This window comes from Rhinopithecus bieti, unplaced genomic scaffold (genome assembly GCF_001698545.2).
Source record: "Rhinopithecus bieti isolate Rb0 unplaced genomic scaffold, ASM169854v2 scaffold_74621, whole genome shotgun sequence".
In the NCBI taxonomy this organism is placed as follows: domain Eukaryota; kingdom Metazoa; phylum Chordata; class Mammalia; order Primates; family Cercopithecidae; genus Rhinopithecus; species Rhinopithecus bieti.
This window is the reverse complement of record NW_016827731.1, coordinates 408,087-418,670: the sequence shown is the minus strand read 5'-3', so window position 1 is coordinate 418,670 and position 10,584 is coordinate 408,087. Positions and strand designations below refer to the sequence as shown.

The 10,584-nt window shown below is 42.8% G+C and overlaps 1 protein-coding gene across 1 annotated transcript in view; it reads left to right on the top strand.

Moving 5' to 3' along the window:
* TADA2A (transcriptional adaptor 2A) overlaps positions 1 to 10,584 on the top strand; it is a 73,686-nt gene that overhangs the window by 34,132 nt on the left and 28,970 nt on the right. Inside the window, exon 8 of the mRNA XM_017864106.1 lies at positions 2,296 to 2,368. Coding sequence (XP_017719595.1) covers positions 2,296 to 2,368 — 73 coding nt within the window. The remainder of the gene's footprint in view (positions 1 to 2,295; positions 2,369 to 10,584) is intronic.

The following is a 10,584-nucleotide window of genomic DNA, read 5'->3' as shown; positions in this document are numbered from 1 at the left end:
CTCGGCCTCTCCAAAGTGCTGGGATTACAGGCTTGAGCCACCGCGCCCGGCCTAAAAGGAGATTTTTCAAAGCACTATAATTTGTAGGACCTTTAGGCAGCCACATTTTCTTACATTTGAGTGCCTTTTCTCACTTGTAAACATTTTCACATATGGAACAGGAAAAATTCTTTAAACAAACAGCCTATTTCTGGCCGAGCACAGTGGCTTACAATAATCCCAGCACTTTGAGAACTGAGAATGGATGATCACTTGAGTCCAGGTGTTCAAGACTAGCCTGGGCAACATAGTGAGACTCTGTCTCTAAAAAAAATAAAAAATTAGCTGGGTGTGGTGGTACATGCCTGTAGTCCTAACTACTTGGGAGGCTGATACAGGAGGATCACTTAAGCCTGGGAGGTTAAGGCTGCAGTAAGTGGTGATCATTCCACTAAACTGCACTCTAGGCAACAGAGTGAGACCCTATCTCCAAAGAAAAGCCCCAGAAAACCCATTTCTTAAGTTGCGTCTGCTGGCTTCTACTTCCTTAGGTATGAAATTCCTGTAGTCTGGTTCTTTTTTTTTTTTTTTGAGACAGTTTTTGCTTTTGTTGTCCAGGCTGGAGTGCAGTGTCATGGTCTCGGCCCATTGCAACCTCTACCTCCTGGGTTCAAGCGATTCTCCTGTCTTGGCCTCCCAAGTAGCTGAGACTACAGGTGCCTGCCACCACGCCTGGCTAATTTTTGTATATTTGGTAGAGATAGGGTTTCACCATGTTGGCCAGGCTGGTCTCAAAACTCCTGATCTCAGGCAATCTGCCAGCCTCAGCCTCCCAAAGTGCTGGGATTACAGGCGTGAGCCACCGTACCTGGCCTGTAGTCTGGTTCTTATTGTACATCTAGGGGCTTTCAAGATTGTACTGTATCGGGGATTGGCAAACTTATTCTATTAAAGGCCAGATAGTAAATGTTTTAGGTTTTGTATGCTATAAAGTTTCTGTTGTAACTATACTTTGTCATTATTGTGCTAAAGCAGCACTGGATAATATAAGAAGAAATGAATACACCCGTGTTCCAGTAAAACTTTATGTATAAAAACAGACAGTAGGCTGAATAATAGTTTACTGATTCCTGTACAATATCCACAATTATATAAAGAATGATGAATGTGTATAAAAACTGTATGTTCTTTGCTCAGCTATGGAATTAAAAGACATGTAAATGGGCCTGGCGCGGTGGCTCAAGCCTGTAATCCCAGCACTTTGGGAGGCCGAGACGGGTGGATCACGAGGTCAGGAGATCGAGACCATCCTGGCTAACACGGTGAAACCCCGTCTCTACTAAAAAATACAAAAAACTAGGCGGGCGAGGTGGCGGGCGCCTGTAGTCCCAGCTACTCTGGAGGCTGAGGCAGGAGAATGGTGTGAACCCGGGAGGCGGAGCTTGCAGTGAGCCGAAATTGCGCCACTGCACTCCAGCCTGGGAGACAGAGCGAGACTCCGTCTCAAAAAAAAAAAAAAAAAAGACATGTAAATGTAACCACAAGTCTCTTGATTTATCATCTGATTTACAACTTGAAATATAGTTTGGCCAACTGCGGTAGCTTACACCTGTAAATCCCAGCACTTTGGGAGGCTGAGTCAGGCAGATTGCTTGAGCTCAGGAGTTTGAGACTAACCTGGGCAACATGGCAAAACCCTGTTTTTCTACCAAAAAAAAAAAAAAACCCAAAACCAGAAATTACCTTGAATGTGGTGGCATGTGGCTGTAGACCCAACTGCTTGAGAGGCTGAGACAAGAGGATATCTTGAGCCTGCGAGTTCGAGGCTGCAGTGAGCCAAGATCACACCACTGACTCCAGCCTGAGTGACAGAGTGAGACCCTGTTTCCAAAAAAAAAAAAATGAATTGACTTTATTTATTTAAGAGAGAGGATCTTGCTCTGTTTCCCAGGCAGTCTTGAAACTCCTGGTCTCAAGTGATGTTTCCACCTAAATCTCCTAAGTAGCTGGGATTACAGATGCATGCCACTGTGCCCAGCTCAGACTAATTTTAGTTTTTAGAGCAGTATGTTTAGCTTCATTCCTAAACTCATAACTATTCCAATTTTTTGTTGTCACTACTGCTTGTAAGCCTCTTAGATTTCTCCCATGACTTCCTATTACCTGTGCCAGTATTGTGGACTTTTGCTGTGTATAGACTTTTTTAACAACTGTTTGCTTGTGTTTTTTCTGTTTACCTCTAAAGCATGGCTGCTGTAAAGACATTAATCAAAGCCAATGGGTTTGGGGTGGGGATTTTTTTGTTCCCCCAAACAGGAATTTGACAATTATGCAGAATGGGACTTGAGAGACATTGATTTTGTTGAAGATGACTCGGACATTTTACATGGTAACAGTTTATTTTGTCAAATGTTTATCAAGCGCCAACTGTGTGATGACACTGTCTTGGGTGCTGGGAATTTGAAAGATGAATAGAACATGTCCCCTGTCCTTGTGGAATTCAAAAATCTACTGGTTAAGTTGCTAACCTTACTCTGTTGTTGGATTTTGACCACAGTGAATAAGATTTGTAATGAGGGTAAAAATATTGATTATATGATAGTAGTTGGAAATATCTGTTGGACTGTGTGATTTTTACTTTTATCTGAGATAAGTCTACACTAAGGTAATCGGTTAAATGGCCCTCACTTGCATTCTTAGAAGGAAGGGAATCAATTTGAATTCTTGGGACTTCAGTAGCAACTGCTAACACTAAATGTTCACTATATTTTGTTACCCGAAATTTCCCCTAGCAAGGAAAAATAATGGAAATTTCTCAAGAGTTTTTAGGCCCAAATGGGGAATTTCTTGTTTCTCTGGACTGTTGAATTTTCAACACTGCTGAATTCCTTTTTTGTGTTTGTTTTTGAGACAGTCTTACTCTGTTGCCCAGGCTGGAGTGCGGTGGCGCAGTCTCGGCTCACTGCAACCTCCGCCTCCCAGGTTCAAGTGATTCTCCTGCCTCAGCCTCCCAAATAGCTGGGATTACAGGTGTCTGCCACCATGCCCAGCTAATTTTTGTTTTTTTATTAGAGATGGGGTTTGTTTCGCCATGTTGGCCAGGCTGGTCTGCAACTCCTGACCTCAAGTGATCTGCCCGCCTCAGCTTCCCAAAGTGCTGGGATTACAGGCATGAGCCATGACGCCTGCCCCAACACTGCTGAATTTTAATCTTTGATTAGCCCTCTAAGGGTTTATGTTAACTCTTTTCCTAAAACTTAAGTGGTGAATGCCAAAGGGCTGTTAAGAGTAGATAGTTAGACTTTGAGTCCCTTTTTTCCTTCTTTCCATTTTCAGTGAACTACATACTAATATATACTAATACTACATAATGATACTCAATCCTTTTTTTTTTTTAATTTTAGTTCAGAGATCAGTAATTATCTATTGGAATCTGTATTTCCCAAACAGCATCTTCATTATTTCTGTTAAATTTACATCCCAGGCAGGAAAGACAAGTAAAATACTTGTTAAATTATAAATCAAGTTTTCACCTTACGTGAACTGGTACACGGTCCCTAAAAGGGGAACTTGATTCTTTTCTCTCCATAGAAGAGCTGCCTGGATATTTGTTATACCAGATCTAAAATAAAGAAATAGTCCTTGGCCGGGCACGGTGGCTCACGCGTGTAATCCCAGCACTTTGGGAGGCCTGAGACGGGCGGATCCGAGGTTTCCAGGAGATCGAGACCCATCCTGGGCTACACGGTGAACCCCGTCTCCACAAAAAAAAAAATAACAAAATGTAATCCCAGCACTTTGGGAGGCCGAGACGGGCGGATCACGAGGGTCAGGAGATCGAGATCCAATCCTGGCTAACACGGTGAAACCCCGTCTTCTACTAAAAAAAAATACAAAATGTAATCCCAGCACTTTGGGAGGCCCGAGACGGGCGGAATTCACGAGGTCAGGAGATCGAGACCATCCTGGCTAACACGGTGAAACCCCGTCTCTACTAAAAAAAAAATACAAAATGTAATCCCAGCACTTTGGGAGGCCGAGACGGGCGGATCACGAGGTCAGGAGATCGAGACCATCCTGGCCTAACCGGTGAAACCCGTCTCTCTAAAATACAAAACTAGCTGGGCGAGGTGGCGGGACGCCTGTAAGTCCCCAGCTACTCGAGGCTGAGCAGGAGAATGGCATAACCCGGGAGCGGAGCTTGGCAGTGAGCTGAGGATCCGGCACTGCACCCAGCCCGGAGACAAGAAAAAAGGGGGCGAGACTGAGTCTCAAAAAAAAAAAAGAAAGAAATAGTCCTCATAAAAATTTTACCTTAAGAAATTTTCTCTACACATTTCTTGAGCAGTGGGGTTTTTTTTTTTTTTTTTTTTTGGCAAAATTTTATTCCTCCTTTTCTCCCACACAACTTTAAGGAAAGTCAAACTGACGCAGATTGAACTAAAAGAGGAAAGCTTGAAAGCAGACTACTTTAGCATTAACTAAATCCATTGTATTTGTTCAGTCTTCCATGTGAGTCTCATCAATCCCAGTGACTCATGTTGTCTTTTCTCACCTCTTGTGGTGTTCTCTGTGAAGGTAGTATGCAGACTGCCATTCAGTATTTCTCCTCATACACACCAGCTTTAATTAAAATGGTATTGTTTTCTGGCTTGTACCTTTCTTACAGAACGCCAGACTACTCTGTGCAAAAAGGGCAGCTTCATAAATATAATTCTTTTAGATTCTGCTCAAAAATACCAAATTTTTGGCTGGGCATGGTGGCTCACACCTATAATCCTAGCACTTTGGGAGGCTGAGGCTGGATGATCACTTGAGGCCGGGAGTTCAATACCAGCCTGGGCAACACAGTGAGACCCTGTCTCTAAAAATCCCTTAAAACAAATTTTATAAATATTATTATTGTTTTCCTCCTCCTTCCTGCTTTTATTTTACTTATGTATTTATTTCTTACAGAATTTTAAAGTCAACATCTATAATGTTAATAATGGCTCGACTTGCTGAATCACTTCTCTAGAGCCTAATCTAAGGTCTTCATTCGTACTTCCCAACATTACTAAGAAAACTGTAGTAATGGTCGGTATTTAATTTCATTCTTCATTCTTCGTGGGAGCAGGGCTTGTAGTTCCTTCTAGTTCACTTGAGGTCCTTTTTGTAATTAAGTGGAGATAAAAAGAAACAAGCGATTGTCAGCAATTTATAGTTCAGTTAGCTTTTCAAACCCATAACATACTTTAGTGTATTCTCCCTGAAGTTTCTATAGCCCTGTAAATTATTGATTTTCATTTGAGCTATAACTGAAACTTTTTAATCTTTATACCTAGTAGCTTTAATACAACATAAATAATAATTCTTTTCCTCTGCCCCATAGTAAACTAGAAGACGTTTATATGAGTGCTTTTTTGTGTGTGTGTGACAGAGTCTTACTCTGTCACCCAGGCTGGAGCGCAGTAGCGTGATCTCGGCTCACTGCAACTTCTGCCTCCCAGGCTCAAATGATTCTCGTGCCTCAGCCTCTGGCGAAGCTGGAATTAGTGCCACCATGCCTGGCTAATTTTTATATTTTTAGTAGAGATGGGGTTTTGCCATGTTTGCAAGGCTGGTCTCAAACTCTTGGCCTCAACTGATCTGCCCATCTCTGCCTCCCGAAGGGCTGGAATTACAGGGGTGAGCCACCGCGTCCGGCCCTAAATGAATGCTTTTAAAAAGATGATAACACTTTAGATTTGGGTATGGTGGCTCACACCTGTAATCCTAACACTTTGGGAGGCCAAAGCGGGAGGATTTCTTGAGCCCAGGAGTTCAAGATCAGCCTAGACAACAAAGTGAGACCCCCACCTCTAAAAAATAAAAAAGATGATAACATTTTAAAGAAGCTTGTCAGCACTGCAGATCAAAGGAATGACTTGTTCATGCCACAGAGAGGTATTTTGTTTACAGCTCTGAGTTCTTACAGTAGCTCCTGTGGCAGCATGACCATGTCCAGGAGCATACTGTCCCTGAGCTGTCACTCCCAGAACACTCAGTGAAGTGCACTAGGAGCCCATGGAAAGTCAGGAAGGAATAAAAAGACTTTATAAGCACACCTGGAACAGAGAGGGGGCACAGATTTTGTGGAAATCAGGACACTGATTCAGCCTCTGGCTTGCTTCTGAGTCATGGTATAATCGTGAGTAAGTCCTTGGAATCTTGCCCCCTGTTTCTTTGTGTTCTCTGCCATTAAAGAAGAGGTGACACTGATTAGTCAGAGTGTAAATGTCTCTAATGAAACATGGTACATAATTCAGATTCGTGTTATTACCATTCCATTATACCATTATACTCTTAATATTACTGAGCATTAACAACATTATTTTTATGGTTCCTCATTTAGAACTACTAGAAGGTTGCAGACTGTCTGGGTTTTGTATTTAGAACCTATCCAGAATATTGGCTGATGCCACCAAGACCTTTTCCTCACCCACACAAAGATTTTGTCTTGAATCATGGAATTTGTTTAATAAATTTGGTTTGTATGGTTCATTGCACACAATGGAGGGATAATTGCCTTGCAACCATACCAGAAGGCTTTCAGAATGTATTTCAAATGGATACTGTGAGTGAAGCAGTATCCAAGGAAAAATAAGGAAGTTCCGTGATCCCTAATTGGTACTTACTCATATTTTATTGAAATAAGTGGAAATGTTTGGTTCAGAAAGAGAGATAGAGAAGACTCACATCTTAGAACTCTCTTGTCTCATGTATGTTGTGAGATCTCAGTGCACATGCTTAGTGTAGTTCCTTCTTGCTGCCATCTCTTTCCTCATCTCCTTTCATTTGTAAAAATTCTTCCTAAATTTTGGAGTACTCTTTCTCTGAGTGTCTCAGCATCCTAAAGTCCTGGTTGTAGTGTCTTCTAAGTCATTGTTGCCCCATAACCCAGGCAAGCAAGAGGTATGATGAGCTCCTCCTATGGGTTGGGTCTGTGTTTCCAGTACTTCTCAGGGTTGCACCTTAGTACAGTTCACAATTTCTTCTCCCTCTGTCTGGAAAGGTAATTTCAGCAAGTTGTCAATCCTAGGCGTGCATCTGTGGACCCCTTCACCTCCCACTGTAGTTTTCAAATTGTATTTCTTTGGCGCATATTATTAGCCTTTAGATCCTTTAATAATTAGTAGAGCAGAGGTCCAGTTTGATCTCTGTATATTCACCTACTGGCAGTTCCTTTCGCTTTATAGTGATTTCACTTTTTTTTTTTTTTTGAGACGGAGTCCTGCTCTGTCGCCCAGGCTGGAGTTCAGTGGCGCGATCTCGGCTCACTGCAAGCTCCTCCAAGCTCCGCCTCCTGGGTTCACGCCATTCTCCTGCCTCAGCCTCCCAAGTAGCTGGGACTACAGGCGCCCGCCACCACACCTGGCTAATTGTTTGTGATTTTAGTAGAGACGTGGTTTCACCGTGTTAGCCAGGATGGTCTCGATCTCCTGACCTCGTGATCCACCCACCTCAACCTCTCAAAGTGTTGAGATTACAGGTGTGAGCCACCATGCCAGGCCTGATTTCACTGTTTTATACATAGGATATTTTAGACATGAATACTATCAATAATAATTGCTAATACATACAACATTTACTATTAGTTACCATTCTAAACCCTTCTTATATATTAAGTCATTTAATCCTCAAAACCTTATGAGTTGCATATTATTATTATCCTCATTTTATGGATGAGGACATTGAAGCATAGAAAGGTTAGATAACTTGCCTGAGATCATATAGCCAGCAAGAGGTAGAGTCATCCCCAAATCTGTGTTCTTTATACTGTGTAATACTTAACTATCTTTACAATCTTGATTTTTTTTTTTTTTTTTTTTTTGAGACAGGGTCACGCCCTGTTGCCCAGGCTAGAATGCAGTGACACAATCATGACTCACTGCAGCCTCAACCTCCTGGGCTCAAACTGTCCTCTCACCTCAGCCACCTGAGTAGCTGGGACTACAGGTGTGTACTATCACACCTGGCTAATTTTTAAAATTTTTTTGTAGAGACAGGGTCTCCCTATATTGCCCAGGCTCAACTTTGAATGTTTGTTGCTGTTTCATTTTTGTGAGATTTCACATTTGTTACCTTCTATAGCTTCAAAACATTCCTGAGGGATATATATTTTCCAGTTTTACATTCAGGGAAGCAGACAAGTTAAATAATTTGCCTAATCCAGGGATATCTAATCTTTTGGCTTCCCTGGCCCACATTGAAAGAAGAAGAATTGGCCGGGCGCGGTGGCTCAAGCCTGTAATCCCAGCACTTTGGGAGGCCGAGACGGGCGGATCACGAGGTCAGCAGATCGAGACCATCCTGGCTAACACGGTGAAACCCCGTCTCTACTAAAAAATACAAAAAAACTAGCCGGGCGAGGTGGTGGGCGCCTGTAGTCCCAGCTACTCCGGAGGCTGAGGCAGGAGAATAGCATGAACCCGGGAGGCGGAGCTTGCAGTGAGCTGAGATCCGGCCACTGCACTCCAGCCTGGGCGACAGAGTGAGACTCCGTCTCAAAAAAAAAAAAAGAAAGAAGAAGAATTGTGCTGGGCCACACATAAAATACATTAACGAGAGCTGATGAGCTAAGAAGAAAAAAACAAACTAACTCATAATGTCTTAAGAAAGTTTACGAATTTGTATTGGGCTGCATTCAAAGCCGTCCTGGGCTGCATGTGACTCATGAGCTGAGGGTTGGATAAGCTTGGCCTAATGCTTCCTAGTTGCTGACTTTAGCTATTAGATCACATGATCTTCCCTTCACAAAATTATTTGTGTGCATCTTGGCCAAAAGCTTGGGGAAATGACTTAAAAGTGTTGCTTCTGGGGAATACCTGTGTCACAGGTTTCTACTTATTTGGTTGCAGTAGGGATTTTGATTGGCCTCCCTGCAGTTAAGGCCTCTGAGTTAGTTTTCTTGCCAAGCAAGCAGTAAGTGCCTTCTGTCAAGAAAACAGAAACATGTTGTTAGCTATTTTGAACAATGTTAGAAATACATTGCAGTGGGAAGGAGCTGCCTCTGACTTCTGCCCACTTCTTGAAATATTTTAAGGTTGGCCGTTTGGAAATTTTATCAGTCTCCAGTGTAATCACAGGGAGACTATGCTTCCCCCAAAGCTGAGCTTTCAGGGGCTTTGTAGCAATGGACAAATTACAGGTGATTTTGGTTGGTTGGTTGGTTGGTTGGTTGGTTGGTTGGTTTGTAATGATCTCTGGTTCTCTGTTTGCCAGCTTATACTGCAGCTTCCAGCCGCTTTAAGTGGACTGAACAAGTGATTCTCATTCTTGTAGATTGTGCCTTCTCATTTCTGTTCTGCCTGCTGTGCTGTGGTCCTCCCTAGATTATTCATACAGTTAAGATCTTGTATTCAGTTGCTGCTATCTGAGTATGCTCAGAGATAGCATCAAAATGAATTTTTCTCTGGGAGAATTCCAGTTCTCCTCCCATTTGCTCCTATGTGTTTCTTTTCTTCCTTTTGTTCTCCAGAGCCAGTTGTACAAGTTTAACCTACTGAAATGATCAAACTGTAGTACCAATTATCAGCAGTATTTATTTAGAGGCTTTTTTTTTTTTTTTTTTTTTAAAGAAACAGAGTCTCATTCTGTTGCCCAGGCTGGAATGCAGTGGTACAATCTTTAGCTCACTGTAGCCTTGAATTCCTGGGCTCAAATGATCTTCCGTCCTTAGCCTCACAAGTAGCTAGGACAACAGGCACACGCTACCACACCTGGCTAATTTATAAAAAAAATTTTTGTAGAGACAGAATCTCAATGTGTTGCCCAAGCTGGTCTTAAAATTCCTGGCCTCAAGCGATCCTCCCACCTCAGCTTCCCAAAGTGCTGGGATTACAGGGTTTTTTTGTTTTGTTTTGTTTGTTTGTTTTGAGACACCCTCTGTAGCCCAGGTTGGAGTGCAGTGGTGCAATCTTAGCTCACTGCGGCCTCTGCCTCCCAGGCTGGAGCGATTCTCCTACCTCAACCTCCCAAGTAGCTGGGACTACAGGCACATACCACCATGTCTGACTAATTTTTTGGTACATTTTTGTAGAGACAGGGTTTCACTATGTTGCCCAGGCTGGTCTCAAACTCCTAAGCTGAAGCCATCTGCCCACCTCGGTTTCTCAAAGTGCTGGGATTACGGGTGTGAGCCACCATGCCCGGCCTTTTTTAAAAATTAAATCACTCCCACACAAATCTCAGGAAACAACATGGCATGTTGTGTCTTACAAAAATCACAGAAATGGGCCTGGTGCGGTGGCTCACGCCTGTAATGCCAGCACTTTGGGAGGCCGAAACAGGTAAATCACCTGAGGTCAGGAGTTTGAAATCAGCCTGGCCAACACGGTGAAACCCCATCTCTACTAAAAATAGAAAAATTAGCCAAGTGTGGTGGCGGGCTCCTGTAATCCCAGCTACTTGGGAGGTGGGGACAGAAGAATTGCTTGAACCTGGGAGACAGAGGTTGCAGTGACCTAAGACTGCACTGTTGCACTTCAGCCTGGGCGACAAGAGCGAAACTGTCTCAGAAATAAAAAATAAATCGCAAAAATGTTCTGTTAAAATTAGCGGTAATTTTTTTTTTTTTTTTTTTTG